Source organism: Girardinichthys multiradiatus, chromosome 6 (assembly GCF_021462225.1).
Source record: "Girardinichthys multiradiatus isolate DD_20200921_A chromosome 6, DD_fGirMul_XY1, whole genome shotgun sequence".
NCBI lineage: Eukaryota > Metazoa > Chordata > Actinopteri > Cyprinodontiformes > Goodeidae > Girardinichthys > Girardinichthys multiradiatus.
In genome coordinates, this window is record NC_061799.1 from 42,320,777 (window position 1) to 42,339,983 (window position 19,207).

Consider the following 19,207-nt stretch of genomic DNA (forward strand, 5'->3'; position numbering starts at 1 on the left):
AGACCCACAAAACTTTAAAGCTTCAACAACTCAAACGCAGAGAGAGAGAGAGCGGAACGTTTTTCTAAATACTTTCTAAATCTTATTTATTGGAGCAAATAAAACATCTGATGCACAAACCCAGTAAAACCTTTGAGGTACAGACGGTATAACGAGGTGTTTTAAAAGGCGATAAAGCAACGCTGGTTGGTTAAAACTCAGTCACCGCCTGGGCTAAAGGAGCTCTGAGGTGGTTATTATGTTACAGCTGGCAACAGATGCAGTGAGGTGCTTTTCTTTTATTAAACCGTGTCAGAGGACCCATCTGTGGTTCAGGGAAAAAAACATGTTATCCGCTTTGAAATGAGGCTAAATTCTTGGTTTTTGCTCATTTGGTTATTAAGAAACCAAACAACTTTATGAAATATATTAAAATTGAATTCTAAACTCAATTTGGTTTATTAAAACCTGTAAGAATGGTGATGAATCGTTATCTTCACAAAAAGATGGAAGGAGTCGGCTCTTTCTAAATGCTTCATTTTGACCCTTGAAATGAATGTGGAGCTGAAAGCAGACCTGCTAAGTTAAACGTGTTTCCTGTGTGAAACGTGTGAAGGTGTACCTCCGTAAGGCTACAGTCAAAGCCTCCGGGGAGCTGGCACAGAGACAGATCACCTCCGGCCTCAAACCTTTGGTCTGGAAGACGTTGAGGAACGCATCACAGGACGAGATCGACCCTGAAAGATACAAACAGCTTCATTAGATGTTTATGGCACAGTTCCGGCTTTAAAGATCTATACGGTGCAGCAGAAGCCCATCTAACACAGACAAACCCACATAAAGCACAAGGTAGTCCAAAACGTCTGTCTCTCATTAGAAGAGATCTTGGAAGGTCCGTCCGTCCGTCAGAGGTCATAATTGTCGTTTTTCCATTTTCGTATATTTTCTTTGTTGATTTCTTGTTCTTTTACTTTTGGGTCAACTCCTACCTCACGATAAAGCTCTTGTTGCTGTAGATGAAGCCCGCCTCGCTCAAACAGAACATCAGCCTGTTTCTGCGCCTGAAACCCTTAGAAGGACTTCCATACTGACGAGCACCTGAGAAGGCACTTTAAAAACAGACTTCTAAACCTACCATGTCTAATTAGTGGTTAAGGCCTCTTTATGAGCTTACAGTCTTTAAAACAAGCTACAAGTGCAGCTCATTACAGCTTCCCCTGCAGCTCCAACGTTTTATGGTCAAAACCTCCAGAAACGGGCTCATCGTGACTTTTTGAACTGTAACAGGAATCACTTTTTCTGGAACCCCTTTATTATAATTGACCTGATTTTAGGGGGAAAATGCTCACTGCCAGCCATAAAACCAGGATGTTAAACATGAGCACACAGTGAAGAAGACACACAGCTGCATTCAGTGCAACGTTTCGTCCATGTGACGTTTCACGACTAATAAAGAATAAAGAACAGTAAGAATGCAATTCTGGAAAAGAAATTATTCTCAGCTCACTGAGAGAAACATTCACAACAACGCTAAACATAGAGAGAGGTTTTTCTCACAGGGATTGGAACCGTCGGCCACCACCAGCATCCGCAGGGAGGCCAGATTGACATCTCGCTGGTCCCGGTGGGCCACCAGGGCCCAGTGCATGTCCCGGGACTTCACACAGGCCACCTTCGCTGCAGGTGAAACATTAACCAGCATTTACAAATGTAAGATATGTGAAAGTTATGAATGAAATAAAATGAGATTTATTAGTTTTAATGCGGAAAACCCAGGGAGAAATCAGCTAAACAGTCTTTGTTAACAGTCAGTCAGTAAAATGAAACAGACTCCTAGATCCTGGACCTTCCTACCAGGCAGGTAGGTGGGTCCAGGCAGGTAGTAAGAGTCGGGCTGGGTGGGTATTTAGGAAGCAGGCAGGAAGGTCACGTCATTCAATCAGTTGGCTTGTGGATAGGAAGGGGTCGGTTAGTTGGTTGGTTGGGTCGCTGAGTTTGTGTGTAGTTTGGGTCAGGTCACTTGGTTGATGGCAGGTAGGGTAGGACAGCCAGGTTGGTCGATCTGTGAAAACATTTACTTGGTGGATAGAAAGGGTCACATCATCTGGTTGGCTGGTTTGTAGCCAGGTATGACGGGTCAGGCGGGTGAGTGGATCATTTGGTTGTTGGTAGGTGTGTCGTTATGTAGGCTGGTTGGTTAATGGGTTGATATTTTACCAGTTACAAAAGTTATTTTAGTGTTTCTGTCTTCTCTTGTGTCCTCCTAGCCCCCCCTCCATAAAAACGGTGGGAATCGCCATAGCAACATCTCAACTAAACATGTTTTTATTGCTAATCAACCACAGGATAAAGTGCATGGGCCCCATTCAAGATTTCTTCAGAAATTTGCTCCTCGCACATTTTTTGATTCTGAACCCGACTGGGATGTTTGGGTTACCTTTAAACTGGCAGACTTTCTGGATCCAGGATAAAGGGTTCACCTTCATGAGGGCGTAGGGAATACTGATGACATGCATCATGTTCATCACACTCTGAGGGACAGAAAGAAGAAGAAGAGAAGACGACGTTTCAGAATGACTCATGAAGTATAGAGCTAAACTGAAATCAGTCAACAAGGATTGGTTTTCATCATTCCCAGTAATTTATCTACAAATAAACCCCTGATAGTTTATACCTGTTAGAGCTGATATATCTCATTAAAGATGTTTTTCCTGCATCTTTTCGCAGTTTTTGTCTTCTAGTTTTTCATCTGTTGTTAATCAGATATTTGGCTCAGTTATTCACGACGTTTCACGACATCAGAACATTTAAATCTATTTCACCAATCACAGAAATAAAAGCTAATTTTAAATAATTTTGTCATTTTCAACACAAACCAGGAAGGTCCCACTCTGCCGATTTGTTGCGAGCCAGTTGAAATGGGAAATTTAGACAAAGAACGACATCAGCCAAATCAGCTCCTAATGAAATCAGCTCGCTGCATTTAACCTGAGGAGGGTACATGTCGGCGCTTTTTCCGCAAGTTGTGCCAAATCAGGAAAACATTAAGAGAAATAGTCTTTGTATATTTACCCGAGTGAAATATAAGACTTGTTACTCTAATACAAAATGGAACAATGTATAAGAAAAAAGTGCACACAGTAACATTTTGATTCTGCTGTTTATACGTTTAGGGCAGCAGTCGATAGAAACATTTTCTTACAGTCAGGACAGCGTGCCAGAGTCCTACGTCCTTCTTGAAGTCTAATACATTCACTATGGTTTCAGCTGCAAACAGAAAAAAGGATCAAGTTCAGTGAAAAATAAACCCTTCAGGGACCCATCAAAGCTGTTGGCTTTCTGAGGATGAATCATCATCACACTGTGTGAACTGAAACAGTGTGTGTGTGTGTGTGTGTGTGTTACCTTCTGTGTATGAGCAGGACTGTGTGAGGGCCTGGCAGTGTGTGAGCATGGCTGTCCTGGTCACCGTGACACCGAGGACACCGCCGTCCTTACACGTCTTGTACTAGACACACGGAGACGGGCAGCGTGATGATAACCGTAAAATTAAAACCATCAATCTCATTTAACGCAACTCTAAAACGTTTGTGTATATATTTATGTATATGTGTGTGTATAAATAAAACACTTACGTTACAGAAGCTACAGAAAGAAAGATTTGTACTACTACTTGATAGCTGCCGTATCATCCTGATCTGCAGTAAAACATTGTACTTTTTACACCAGCACTACTTGTTTTTCCCGACCATCTGCAGGTACCTGGGATATTTTTCCTATTTCTCAGGATATTAACTGGATTAACAGGAATTACTTTGCTTTCTCTAAATTTTCCCTGCCTGTGTCCATTTTTATCTTCTATAGACACAGTTTTTGTACCAATTTTGTTCATTTGATGTTTTCCCAGGACAAATTGGGGTGAAATTATGAATACATTTCACAAACATTTTTATAATATTGTCATTACTATTTACATGCAAGATATGGCATGTTTTTGTTTGTTGGTTTATCAATGCTGGCGTTAAGTAAATATTAACAGAACTCCACACAAACCCGTGAACAGAGCTGTGTTTGTGGTAAAGGGGTTTTGGCCAGAATGAAAACACTGTTGCGACCAACAGGAAATATGAGCTGCCAGTCAATTTATAACAGAATTGATGGATTTGAGCAATAAAAACTAAAACTCTTATAGATAGCAGAAAAATGCCAATCATCCATGAGCTGTCTGTTAAAACAAGATCTCCTCTGTCTAAAAGTCTGTCAAACCACCATTAAAAGCTGCTATTAAGGCCATGAATCATGTTGGGATCAAAATATTTTTTGCCACAGAAAAGAAAGTCTTGCAGTAATATTTTTCTGCCTGGGGCTCCCTGCAGACTTACTTCTGTCAGAAAAACAGGAGGTCATTTTTTGATCATCTCTCTCCCTTGATCAGTTGCTATTAAGCCTCTTTCAATCCAAATCCAATCAAGGAGACATTTCACCTCACTGCCGGTGCAATTACCACGGGGCTGCTGAAAAAAATCAAATCAACCAGCTCGCATGATGCCATTGACCTGCTGAGAAGTGGTGTCTCTCTAATCCTAGAAGACGTGTATCTGTGGTGATTTAAGGAGCAAAAACCGACAGGACTCATCCGGATCTGTGTTACCTCGATGTAGGCTGTGTCCTGGTTGGCATCCTTGATCTGGGCGAACCAGTCTCGGGGCGGCTTGGAGAGGTGTTTTGACTCTGGGACAAACCACAGAACCTTGGGCCAACCTGGACACAAGGAGATCAGATCAGGGATTGTGGACAAGAAAACTCTTTACACTTTCATTCATTTTCGACTGCTTTACTTCTACTGCTGAAAGGAGAAATTATCTCCATTATTGGTCGTGGTACGAGGATGAGCTGCTCAGTCAGCTCTGAAAGGCTGGATGAGTGAAAAATACTGAACATCAACTCCTGAGTGTGAATCCTGCAAATGTCTGAATTACTGCAGACGGAAGAGAAACAGAAGAAACCATCAGCCGTGTGACTGAGAAGAGCTTTAAGCTGATCGATACAAGAAGCACTTTGCTTTAATGAGCGCCACACGGACAATCTGAAATCTGCTTGCATTATGTTTCTATTTATAAATCCATTACTGCAAAGCAAACTGTGGTTCTTTATCACTGACAGATTTCTCTCTATTCCTCCTCCTCTCTGTACTGACGCCTGTTATCGATCTGCATCCCTCCAAGTTTCTCCACATGACTCCATCACCAGGTCTTCCATCTCTCAGCCTGGCGGTCTGCTGTCAAGACACTGTATTTTTGCTCAGTCAGGTTATTTCACTGAGAACTTAATGTATAAAAGGTCTTCATTATTTTTATTGTAAAGGGATATTTTCTACTTTACACAAATCACTTTAAACCAGACAGATTATGCAGTTCTGCTGAGTAACTGTATTTGAATGTTTGAAGTCAATAACTGTTATACAGGGGTTGGACAAAGAAACTGAAACACCTGTCATTTTACTGTGGGAGGTTTCATGGCTAAATTGGACCAGCCTGGTAGCCAGTCTTCATTGATTGCACATTGCACCAGTAAGAGCAGAGTGTGAAGGTTTAATTAGCAGGGTAAGAGCACAGTTTTGCTCAAAATATTGAAATGCACGCAACATTATGGGTGACATACCAGAGTTCAAAAGAGGACAAATTGTTGGTGCACGTCTTGCTGGCGCGTCACTGCCAAGGACTACCGAACCATTCTTGAGGACCATGTGCATCCAATGGTTCAAACATTGTATCCTGAAGGCGGTGCCGTGTATCAGGATGACAATGCACCAATACACACAGCAAGACTGGTGAAAGATTGGTTTGATGAACATGAAAGTGAAGTTGAACATCTCCCATGGCCTGCACAGTCACCAGATCTAAATATTATTGAGCCACTTTGGGGTGCTTTGGAGGAGCGAGTCAGGAAACGTTTTCCTCCACCAGTATCACGTAGTGACCTGGCCACTATCCTGCAAGAAGAATGGCTTAAAATCCCTCTGACCACTGTGCAGGACTTGTATATGTTATTCCCAAGATGAATTGACGCTGTATTGGTCGCAAAAGGAGGCCCTACACCATAATAATAAATTATTGTGGTCTAAAACCAGGTGTTTCAGTTTCATTGTCCAAACCCTGTATATATAACTATTATATATATATAAAATCAGCAGAACAGCTTGTTAGGGGTCCAACTTGCTTCAAAGTGGATTATTTCTGTCCTCTTTCATTGCTTTTGACAAAAATTACCATCAGAATTTCTGTTTCTTTTAACTTTAGCAATAAATTAATTTATAGAACCCTACTAGTACATTTTCTATGGTTTCATATAATAACTTTCCAAGTCAGCAGTCTTGGAATTTCCAGGAGGTCATTGAACACTCCATCATTAGAAACACAGAGAGCTGAAATATTTAAAATTAGCTTGTAAGAGCTAATTTTGAATATAAAAAACTGCTGTTGTTTATTCAGAGGCATTAAATGGCTCCGCTATGATGTTCCAGCGCTCTCTGTGGATGTTTTTCCACTGTTGTGTAGTTTAAACATTAACAAGAGCTAGTTCACATGGTCAATAAATAAAATGTTAATTATTCCGTCTTTTAATATGAACAAATTCACAGTGAATTATCCATTTCTCATAATATGATGTAATATATGAAGCACTAGTGGCCTTTATTTTTGTTAATTTTCCAAAGTAGGCAGAGAGGAAGTGGGGTGGAGAGAGGGGCAGACATGTCATCAACAAGCCCCAAACACAACTCGCATAACAACTAATTGAATGATGACATATGAAAATGTATCAATCCCCTCCGTGTCAACCCACTCGCTACTATTTCAGGCTCCACCGCTGTGACACTTTGTGCTAAACGGCTAAACACACGGGGTCAAACGAAAGCTGAGGCTCCACTGATTCCAACGACGTTTGTTAAAAGGCTCTACAGCAAAGTATCAGAAAGACAGACGCCACAGGACAACAACTGGAAACGCAAATGACCGTTGTAAAATCTGGTAACTTTGCAGTTTTTGAATGGAATCTGTTTTTGTTGGTAAACAACAATATTTCTTATGGTGGGTATGCAATCTTTGAGCAGAAAACTAAAAACAGACTTTTAAAAACTAGCTTTAAGGTGTTTTCTGTAACTGAAACCCATGTTCAGTTAATGCAATATTTCAGCTGTTCTCCAACCACAGCATACTGGGCTGCAGCTCAGTCATATCTTCAACACTAGTGCATACATAATGTTGACAAACCCACTTTATGCTTGCATGGACAAAGGTGTCACAGCGAACAGTTTTGTGTGTCCGACCTTTGAACTGTGGGATCTCTCCGGTCGGACTTTTGGGTAACCCTTTATGGCAGGCGTCGCTGGTCAGAGCCACGGTGACCCCGCAGCTCCCCAACAGGAAGCCGATCTGCTGACTGCCGGCGTCCTGCAAACACCAACAGAGGCGTCAAAGGGTCCAATCTGATGAACAGGAGCTTCCTGATGATGATCAGCTTTTTGGAAAAATATTTTTTAAATTTCCTAAATTTAACCACGAATTGATCAATGTTTTTGTATAGATGTGCTATGAAATTATTTAATTTTTTCTATTTTGTTATTTTTCTATGAAATCTCTCCTTTAGGGTGTGTGATAACTGCAAGAATTTCAAAACTTTTTGTACGTTTCATTTTATTGCTTTTTAAGCTTGTTTAAATACAGTGTTGATAGACTTCTTTTTGAGAGCATATTTATAAAATAAGCAGTTGTGCAGATCCATACTTTTCTACAAACCTAAAACCATTTTTTGTTTTGAATGATGAATGAAAACTAAAGTTCAGGTCATAATGGATTCTTACCTTCCTGGTCAGTGGTACCTCGATTGGCACGGGGACGACCTCAGCCAGCAAGCAGCCGTAAAAAGCCGTCATAAAGGCACCCGGGTCGTTGTTGGGGAAGACCAGCGCCACCTACAGGCAGAAAGGGAAATTATGCCTTTGGTTACTGCAGGGTTACAGAGATGGGGTGTGGAAGAAAAAAGAGCTGATAAAGTTACAAATTTGACGTCTGTGTTGAACATGATTGTGCAGTGATTTTACTCTTAATTCTGAAATAACGGGGGATATTTTACGGAGGAATCAGGCGCCAGGGCTGCATTTGGGACAAAATACTGGGAAATGGAAAATAAATGTGCTCGGAGGATGGATAGAAGGCTGGCCTGATGGTTTTTATCAGAGATGAATAAAACTGAATAATATGGAAGACATCTGGCTCACATGTCTGACCAAATTCTGGCTCTTGTCTATTTCTGCAACATTTCCCATAAATCCATTCCCAACCACATTTCTTCCTACAGCTTAAAACCAGAGACCTCTGAACAGAACAAACTAAACAAAAGTGTAGATCAGAATCTAGTTTCAAATTTCTCTAAACCATTAACATAAACCACTGATATTTTTCGCATCAGACGCCACAATACCAAGTCTTTCTGCCTTTTTCAATGCTCAAATCCACTCTCGTTCTCCAGAGATGAATAAATTAGAATGAACAGAAATATCCTTTATTGTCCCACAGTGAGAAAACTCAGGTGTATCAACAGCAAAGTAACAGGCAAATAGAAGCATCCAGATTCACACAAAGGTAAAAATATAGAAAACAAAAACTAAGAATGAGAGACCGTAGAGAAGGGAAACATTTTTAACACAAGAAAAAACATTGTAGGGTTCATGTAAACAGCATTAAATGAAATGTGCAACTGTTAGGGTGATTTGAATTGTTAAGAAAATTGCATGTACAAGTTTGAATAAGAACAGCAGCAAAAAACAGCAGGGATGTAAACACTTATTGAGTTTGTTGGGAGCAGTGATGGTTATAGAGTCTAGCAGCTGTTGGAAGGAAGGACCTGTGATAACACTTCTTTGTCCACCTAGGATGCAGCAATCTGTCACTGAAGGAGCTCTGCAGATCTGCATCAGTTTCATGCATGGAGTGGGAGTCATCGTCCAACAATGAGGTTATTTTTGCTTCAGTCCTTCTGTCTCCAACCACCCACACTGGGTCGAGGGCGCGTCCTAGGACAGAGCGGGCCTTCCTGATGAGCTCATCTAACCACTTCTTCTCAGCTGCAGATACGCTGCTGCTCCAACAGACTATACCATGGAAGATGGCTGATGCCACCAGAGTCACATAAGGTTTTTAGGAGCATGTTACTGCCTCATGATCTGTAAGTTTGTTATATATATTTTACAGCAGGATTTTATGGCAATTGTTTTGTCTCGATTTTAACTGAAAAAAGATCAGCCTCCATGATGTAGCATGCACACATGACATGAACATACTGTATCTACAGTTAACATGCCTCTACACCACAGTGAGGATGCTATCGCTACCTAATTGGATCCAGTTCAGCTCCAGTTGCCTGTTGTGACGCTACCATTAAACCCTGTCGAAGTGCTGTTTAATAGCTTTTATACACATTACTAAAGGAGATATATTCTGTGTGTGCTATAAGCTAAGTGCTGCTGAATGAATGCAAGCCTTGTAATGATCCTTTAACAGATGTAACATCGATATTTGCAGGTCTCACTGGAGCCGGTCGGGCTTCATCTGCACATAATAGCAAAGAGAGGATGTATATGTCCATCAGCTGCAGCATAGAAGAAAAGAAGATAACTGCTGCTTGAATATAAATATATTTTTAAGAGCTGCCGAATGGCTGTTTGGTTTATCATTTATTCATCTAGGATGTGTTGCTTTTGTTGCAGCAAAATGAAACAATAGAGAAATGGCTCTGCAGAGAAGCCAACCTCCAGATCACGTTTTTGTTTTCATTTTTCTCACATAAATCTGCTTTACAATATTTCTCTAAGTAAAGCGATGGGTTTCTGATGCATTTTGCAATCTGAGAAGCAAAAATGTTGAGGAAAGAAAGCTTAATACATTATTAATTTTCTCCTTTATCATACGACTCACTGGAGCTTCCTTTATTAGAACTTTTTATTGTTTTATCCCACAGCTCTGTATGCCTTACCATTATTCTCTTAGCTTCATTAACTGAGGTTCAAATGTGAAGTCAGGACTGTGGGTTTGAGCTGCAGGTTAAAATATGTCTAATGTTATTTTGGTAATCTAATATCTGATATATATTGCAACACGGTAATAACAAAGTAGCAGCAGATTAGTCAACTTTGTTTTAGGGCTGCACATTAACAGTAAAGTCCATACATTTTTGGATAATTGGAATTTGAAATTAAACAACTCAGATGCTTTTAAAGTAAATGCTTTCAGCTTTGATTCAGTTGGTTGAACAAAAGATTGCATAAAAATGTGAGGAACTAAACCTTTTTTTTAAACAATGTCTTCATTTCAGGGGCTCACGAGTAGCTCTGCAAGTTAAATAACTTAAAAATAAAATGTTCCTTTCTAACATTTGGTGGTAAACCCTTTGCTTTAACAAACCCTTGGGTTGCTTTGTCTTTATGCTTTGGGTCATTGTCCGTCTTTATTAGGAAACGAACCCCTGTCAGTTTTACAGCATTTAGCTGGATCTGAGCAGCCAGTTTCTCTCTGAAGGTCTCATAACGCATTCGTCTTCTTCTGTACTGGGTCACAAGCCCAAGCCATCACACTGCCTCCACCGTGTGTTACAGATGGTGTGGCATGCTTTGGATAATGAGATGTTGTTGAGCGGAAACTCCTAAACCATTCATGCAATTTGAATGTGGAGACCCGCAAAAGAAAGTTGAGAGCCATGATGTCCATTTCCATCATATAACTGTAACTGGAATATGTTTCAGTAAATGGGTAAAAACAATACAAATATACACAACCTAATTTTATGTACTGGAAGCGAGAAAAGAGATTTATTGTGCTGTTGTCTCACACAGAGTCCTAAAAAATTCTTCCGCTACTTCTCGTTCAAATTATTTCAACCACTGATATTTTAATTGGAGGTTAAGCAACAGACTTAAAAACAAAATGATGTTTTAGATCATTTAAAAAAATCAGCTAATAAATTGGATTTAATTTCAATAAATAGTTTCACAAAATTAAGTTTTCACAGTTTTAGTGCTGAACTTTATCCACACAAAAAGACCTCAGAATCTTTGAACTGATCTTCCTCCACTAAACTAAAGCACCGGAGCTCCTCTGGGAAGTATACTCGGCCACTTTGAGTTGTATTTTATAAATTTTATTGCATATTTCAGAATGAACAACAGTTTGGTGCTATAGAAAAACAATAACCTGATTGATTGTTGGCTTGTTCCACAGTTCCTTGACGTTTCATGTCTGCGTGCTAGTTTGGAAACATCAGTAGGTGCTAATGTTCGAAAATGAAACATAAGCAGTTAAGTTGATGTACGGGCAAATGTCTTACTTCAAATATCACAAACGTTTACATGCAGCTAGTGAATAAAACCAAACATGAAATCAATGGAGAACCATTAACTGCTGGGTCCAGAGAATACGGAAAAGGAAACCACAAGCTGTGTATTTAATCAGCTGCACTCTGGATACAGTATTACACGTCATAATAACCGTATAACCAGTTTAAAGGATTTTTCTTTTCCATAACAATGAAATGACTAAATTTCCCCTGCACATACAAATAACAGAATAACGAATAAAACAAATATTTAATGGAAATACGTTAACAATCCCAGTGAGATGACTATTACAAAGGAAGAACTGAATTACACCTTCATACAAACAGAGCATCACATAACCTCCACTAACTCTATGAAAAAATAAAACTCCCCATTTTCATTTTCCTAGGAACTGTTTCCCAACCAAAATAAGCAATGTTCTAATGTGTTTTAACCACACAAAAAGTCCATGATTTGTTCTCAGGGTGATTGAATCTGCTTGTAAACATTTCCTATTAAAAACTTATTTATGGGAACATCCTTGAAAGTATGATTTTTATGCAGCATGTTCAAGATGAAATGGACTGGTCTGTTAATCCCACTGAACAGGAGGGGAAAAAAGCATAGCTGTCATAATTAAAACACACGGTGCTGAGATACTGTACTAACCAGCATTGTGTCAGCCTTGACTCATTTTCCAGCTGAGCTTGAGATCAAGCTTAAAATAAAGATGAAAGAGATACAACAGAGACACTTGGGGCGATGCATGACATCAGAAAACATGCAGGGCTGCTGCTGAAGCGTTTTCCATTTCAGTTTGAAGATCTTTTAATGTCCTGAGCATGGAGTTACAGATCCAAAACAGGATGTGGTGATAACGACAGAGAAAGGAAGGGGGACTGTTAGTGAGTCTCTTCCTTTAAGTACTGAGGAACGTGTTGTTTTATAAGAGCTCAAAGAGTCTTAGAAATGACATCAGAGAAAAGCTCATAAATTCAACCCAGATGCAAGGAAATAATGATGTAACAGACGAAGAGGTCTGGTGTTTGTGAGTAAAGCTGTTTCCAGGGTGTGTTAAAGAGGTCAGGTAACTGAAAAATCCACCAAAGACATGTTCTCGTGGAGCTGCATTCAAATTTATTCAGGGTGACAACTGCAACAAGAGTTTTTACACATTGTTGTGGCTTCATTCATCTTTTAATGTCATGAGGCTTTCAGAGTAAATAGTTATTTGCTGCTGATCAAATGCATTCATCAGGAAAGATATAAAACCATTTTAACCCTCATGTTAAACCAAATGTTGTGTCTGCTTGCTGTTTTAGAGCAGACTGCTCTGTTGCAACAATCCGTGGACGTAAAGACATCAGCAATAAACATAGAGAAGCAGTTTTCTTTCCAGTCGGTCTAAAAAGTGTGATGCACTGTGGCTCCTAATATTGTAATGTGTATTGGAATCGAGGGTGTTGAATTTACTGCTCACTACTGCAAGGACTGGGTACTGGTTACTTCTGCCATGTATTTTTTCCCGATATTTAAGGGTCAACAGACCGGGAACAATATTGTGACGAGGCCATTAATGTTACTTAAACATCATTCTAGAAAACTGGGTCAAAAGTGCGTTAAGGATTAAAAGATTTTTTCTAAGCTCAGTCCATATTGTAAAGCTCCTCAGCATTTCTTGAAGCTACTGAAACCTTATGTTTCTTTTCAGAGTCTTTGATCCTCTGGCCAGAGGTTTCCAGATGCTTTACGGGCTTGCTGCTTGTTTATGGGCTCGTGGGATTAGTTTTGTCAGCTACTACAATTGATAATTCTTTTCACAGCAGAGACATCACAGAGTTTGACTTTGATGGCCAAACATTTAAACTCAGCTCAGTTTTGTGGTTAAAAGTTTCTTGCATTTGTGCTGTTTGAACTATTTTTTGCTTGATTTTATTGTTAAGTAATTTCATTTACATTTATCACTGAAAAGTTAATTAACTGTTCTTATCTCAGGCTCTATAGGCTTCAGCTAACATGGTAAATGTTGAAAAACCTTAACAAGTATGGCTTTCATAGAAGGATTGAGGTACAAACTCTCTTCTAGCTAAAACAACATGGCAGCACAATTTAGGTTAGCAAAGTTGCACCTGAATGAAGCACAGGACTTCTGGAACAATGTCATTTGTGCAGATGAGACCAAGGTTAGGATGGTTTGCACAGCATCATGTTTGGAGAAAATCAAACTGCACAAACACATCGTATGTCCTTGATTCTTTAAACTCACCCGGTCTCCAGGCCTGACCAGTGGTTCTTGTTTGGTTCCCAGTTTGTGCAGCAGGTTGTAGGCCACCTTCACACTTCTGGACCATAGTTTACCTGGCAACACATCAAAAGGTTAGAACTATGTCACAACTACTGAAGGGTTAGAATGTACCAGAAGAGGTATCAGAAAATTGGTCATAAAACACTCAAAAATGCAATTTATGAAATATGTAAACACTAGATATTTGTGTGTAACAGCTGGATGATGTCATAACTCCCCATATGCAACAAATTGCAGAACAGACCCTAGTCTGGTTGTTTGAAGACGTTTGATCAATCACACGTTGTCCAGGGTGGAATAGTTTAAAAATGATCACACAGCTTTCTTCATATGAAATAAACTAAAGAGGCTTCAGAATTCCTTAATAATTAGACCCATATACAGTGAGCCTTCGCAGTCAAACACAAGGACCACAACACATAAGAAGAAGTCAAGAAGGCCGGCCACACCAGTGATCTATTACAGATGTTTGGTGTCTTAATGATTGTGTTGGTTATTATTCCGAAGTTCGTGCAGCTTTAGGTGACACATAAACTCTTCACCTTTTCTGGAAGAAAATAAGTAAAAACAAAACCTTCCATCTTGAAAAAGGTGCATGTCAGAATCACTTTAAAAATCCCTTTGACCCATTTGAAGTCAATAAACAGTGTCAAATCTTTCTGATCAGTTTCATTTTCTCTGCCAGCTCCAGTCTGCTCTGTTCATTAATGCTGTAACTCTAAACAAAGGAATCAATTTCATCCACTCCCATTTTTATCCTTTCATTCAATCTGCTTTACGCAGATATTATTATGCATGGGCAATCCTGCATGAAATACTTATCTTTTCCATGAGAGGAGAACCTTTTTCAATTGTTTGTCAGAACGAATTAATAGAAGATAATGAGATCTTGGAGATTCAAGGAGGCAAAGAAGGTTTTGTGTTCAATGGTGATCTCTCTGTATCCTTCAGATCTATGCATCTATACCTCCAGGCATTGCAATGTAAACAATAATGAAGGTGAATAAGTGTTAAAAAGATATTTTAAGTTTTAAGGCAACAATTAAGCCGATGGAAGTTAATTGATAAAACTTTTTTCTCCAGTTGCCTACTTAAGCATTTAGGATCGCCATGTTGTGGATGACTGAGAATCTGCACCAGATTAAGTTGTGATGATGATGATAAAATATTCTGAAGCTTTTGCATTTATACTACCTTCATATCTAGAGTTTTTCTCTTCACGTGAAGAGTTTCTACATCAAAATGTAGGCATTTTTATCTAGCATCACCCAGTGTGTCTCATGCGGCTTTAAGACTAAAGCTTTTAAGAGTGTGTACACTCTTAAAAGTGTGTAATGCGCTCCCTTTTGGTTCCAGGAGTTTAATTTGTCACGTCTTTCCTACATAAAGGCCTGGAAACATAAACAGCTTCATGCGTGGTCACCAGAAGATTCTGCCTCTTGGAGTTTTTGCACATTAACCATTTGTTGGAGGCTTGCATGTTAGTCTCCCCTCAGAGAAAAGGAGGGAGGCACCATAGCAACGAGTGACTCAGCTTTTTCTGACATTACTAAGCAGCTGTTTTTCCTTCATTAATCCGCCACCAACGAGAGTTTCAACTGATTGATGTAGAGTTGGCCGAAGGACGTTTGTGAATGCTGGATTTTTGGGCAGAATCTGTTTCGCCACCTTTCAGATTTCTCCTTCAATTTTGGAGTTGATAACTTGTCAGTAAACAGATAGGATGAAAGCTCCAAGAGAAACTCGACTGCCAACAGATTTTATTTCCTGAACCAAAGTACATGTCTCTCCTGGCTGTTATGAGAGGTTATCTGCAGTGCAGCCTCGATGAGCTCCAAGTTTAAGGACAGAGGAAGAAGTGGGCATCATGAATTCCCTCTGTTCTCCCGGGGCGAAGGACGGCTCAGCAGGAAGAAACAAAACAAGTTTGTCTTTGTGGGCTGACATCAAAGACGAGACACGACAGGAATCAGAGATAAAGAGGAGGTACAGACTGAGGGAGAGAAAGGAGGAGATTTAGATTCAGCACGGCAAGTCACACACACCTGCTATGCTAAAACCTCACCATGTTTTTGTCTCTGGTGATCGACTCCTGAACGCAGGCTGGAGACATTTCACAGTCTGGTGAGCTCTCATATCGTCTCATCATCTACAGCGAGATCACTCCTCTCACATCAGTAAGATCAGTCACACACAAACTGAACGGCTGCTTGGAGAAAACTGATGCTGCTGTGATAGAGCTGCCGTCTGTTAATCCTCTGAGACAATCTGAGAATACTATAAACCTGCATGGACATCAAACACATCTGCTAAATCCTGTCAATATTTTAAAATAACTATATATGAGTGTTTAAGTAGTGAGATCCACCACTGGTCCAAAAAAAAGATTTCGTTGGACCACCAAGCTGTGATCATGGCTTGTGTTCACTGCGGCATCGATTCGACAAGCTTCTGCAAAGTCACAACATTTATTTTCACTAGAGATGCATTCATTTCTCGCCAAGGTCTTGTTTTGTCTAATTCTTCTCCAGCAGTTTGTCAATGGGGTTAATGTCTGGACTCTGTGGTGGCCAATCCATATCCTAAAATCAGGTCAAATGCTCCTTCATCCACTCTTTTGAGCCCGACGAATCCCGTCATTCATCTTGAAATATGCCCGGGTCATCAGGGAGGAAGCTCACTGATGGTATATCCTGGTCATTCGGTATCTTAAGTATCTTGTTACTAACTAAAACATAACAATCAGTGCATTAATTATCCAGTAGGAGGATCTTACCTGCTTGCTTGGTTAAATCCAGGTGGTGACTCTTTTTGAGCAGACAGTTAAATAGACACATTTATTGCTAAAACTGTCATTCAAGGGTTAAAATTCAGAAAATCTACAAAGATGTGTGATTATGGAGAGGACTGTAGTTAAGAATAGCAATCATGAAAGAAATTGAAGAAATAATATGTTCCACATCATTAATGGGTTAAGATTCATTACATTTATTCGTTGAACTAAAACAAATGAGTTTAGCACAGTAGTTATAAATAAAATAAAAATGTGGTTTCTTCTCATATGAAGCAGTTTAATGAAGCTGACCAAATTTAGAAAAAAATGCATTTCCTAATTAATCTAATGGCCAAGACGCTTTTTAAAGAAACGCTTCCTCTTTTTCTTCATGACTGTGTGATAATCTTTGCTTATGCTGTGATGTGTCTGAGGTCCTCTCAGGATCATTTCGTTCACTCTGCAGCTCAGCAGGGAGGTTCGACTCTAAATTCATGAGGACCTGAGGGCCAGCAGCCTTGTTCACAGCAGCTAAATCTCTTTATTTAAGCCCTCTGGACCTGAAGCCGTTTTCTTTGCTGCCGTTTGCTTCTTCAATAAATCTCCAGGCTCCGGCTGCAGAACAAAGAAACTTGTTCCAATCTGTGTGCAGATTTAACTGCAGCACCGCACCTGGGAGGAGGCCGTAATGTGATTCAGCTGGAGTAAATGAATTTAGAACGCTGAAACTGTGGCTGTGCTGCAGGTGAGATGGCTGGTATATGTTCCCATCACTTTATAATTACTTTGTTCCAAATTAGATGTCTGCTACAGGCTTGTTTAGGCCGTGTTTGTGTTGAATTAGATTAGAGACCGGAAGTGGGTTTAACCTTTTTACTGTGACTTCTTGAAGTGCAGCAACAGTTGCTTCAAATCTAGAAATGTATGGATCTGAGTCAGACTGTATAACAGTTTGCTCAGTTTCTGACCTGTATTTAATTGAAGTACTGAGAGTTTTCAACAATATCAAAACCTGCTAAAAAGCCAGATACTATTCCCCCGTCACTGCAGAGGCTGTATAACTAAGGTTTTGTTTGCATGAGGCTTGCAGAGACTGTCCAAGGAGTCACGCTGCAACTGATTTAAACCACATCTGAAAAACTGGATCCTTGGGACAGAAATAAAAACAAAGAATCATTGCTCCCTCCTTCTATACCAGTGCAGCTCTCATTAAAACATCTTTTTCACAGGTTGCTAATGTGCTTAGCGCTCTGCCTGGCTGCCATTAGGGGAATTATGCTCCCACAGCGGGTGCTAAACATTGTTTGGTGCTTCATTGAATTAGCTTGGGGGAGACGCCGCATGTGCTTTAAAACATGAAGGAGTTTTCAGCAGAAAAATAAAGGGTTTTTAGTATTTCTCCCTCTGCATAACAAACTGAGGACTGTCTTGCAGAGTTTTATGAAGAGTTAGATCATACAGGATCATCAAGGGTTTCAAATGTTCTGCTTGTGTGACATTTTGTGTGTTTTTGTGTTAGCACAGGTCAAATTATATGAAACTGCAAGAAAGGAAAAGCAACATAAATCAGTTAAAGACTGAGACTGCATAGACGTCTGATGACCTTCTTACCGTAGGTGAGCACGTAGAGCGGCTTGCCGTTGGTGTCCATGGTGGTCAGACACGGCGCCTTTGGAGAGATGGTGCCCCACCTCTGCAGCGCTGCCTCCAGAGACGGCGGCCAGTTGGTCACCACGCCCAGCTGCTCGCCCCGCATGGCGACCATCTGCGCCCCCTCGGCCTTGGGCAGGTTGGGGTCCGGCTGCTGGACTGCAGATGAGAGGAAGAAGAAGAAGAAGGTTAAGGTCACTGTGTCATTCGTTTTAGATCTGTTTATGAGCGGAAACAGGACAAGCCTGGTAGAGTTGTGGCTAGAGGTTGATAGCCACTAATAGTTGATTAAATGTCTCTTAGCAAGTTGTACCTCAACCACAAGCTTTTCACAACCATTAACAAGCTTCTGGCATCATTCTGGCTGGATATTGGCCCACTCTGCTTGGCAGAATTGGTAGAGCTTGTTAAAACTGATTGGTTTCCAGTGACAGACTCAGCATTTCAACACAGTCCACACATTTTCACATGGGTCTCGGTTTCAGATGAAGTAAAAAAAGTATTATTCCATCCACTTTTATTGATAAATGCAGTACCACTAGCAGCAAAACCACCCCACAGCATGATGCTGCCATTACCATGCCACAACAGTTGGTACCGTGTTCTCAGGTTAGAAACCTTTGCTCTCACTCGTGTCAGTGTGGCCAAACAGTTCAGTCTTTGTCTTCAATGACCTGAAAGTGTTTATCAGATGTAAAACCGGCATTGCTATGGAAAGAGATACTGGTGTTTCCAGATCTTCTCTGAGTTCCTTGAACCATAACGATTTTCTGAGTGTTGCTCAATCCAATCAGTGCAGTCAATGAAGTCCTTTTTATGCTGGCAAAGACACACTACCTGTGTGTCATGATCGCAAACAAGATGTCGATAGAGCTTTAACCGTGTCAAGTTAAACAACATTTCCAGAAGCTTCAGCCCCACTTATTGGGTCATTGCTTTGAAATGTTGATCATGTTAAAAGAAATAGATAATATGCATCCAAGAACAAAATAAATAATTTGATTTTTAGATACTTAAAGTCATTAGAGAAAAGAATATCAACATTTTGGACCAAATAATCATGTTTGTATGTAGATAACAGCTGAGTGATCCAGGAAAGATCTTCTAATCAAGCAAGTATTTTTAACATTTA

General features: G+C 40.1%; 1 protein-coding gene across 9 annotated transcripts in view; it reads right to left on the minus strand.

Moving 5' to 3' along the window:
• Positions 1-19,207, minus strand: part of LOC124869456 (disco-interacting protein 2 homolog C) — a 200,956-nt gene that overhangs the window by 35,334 nt on the left and 146,415 nt on the right. For all 9 annotated transcript variants that reach the window (XM_047367309.1, XM_047367316.1, XM_047367308.1 and 6 more), the window contains 10 exons: positions 18,037-18,234; positions 13,614-13,705; positions 7,841-7,951; positions 7,307-7,430; positions 4,631-4,740; positions 3,385-3,487; positions 3,182-3,246; positions 2,417-2,510; positions 1,537-1,656; positions 602-716 (listed from right to left, as the gene is read on the minus strand). In XM_047367309.1, coding sequence (XP_047223265.1) covers positions 602-716; positions 1,537-1,656; positions 2,417-2,510; positions 3,182-3,246; positions 3,385-3,487; positions 4,631-4,740; positions 7,307-7,430; positions 7,841-7,951; positions 13,614-13,705; positions 18,037-18,234 — 1,132 coding nt within the window. The remainder of the gene's footprint in view (positions 1-601; positions 717-1,536; positions 1,657-2,416; positions 2,511-3,181; positions 3,247-3,384; positions 3,488-4,630; positions 4,741-7,306; positions 7,431-7,840; positions 7,952-13,613; positions 13,706-18,036; positions 18,235-19,207) is intronic.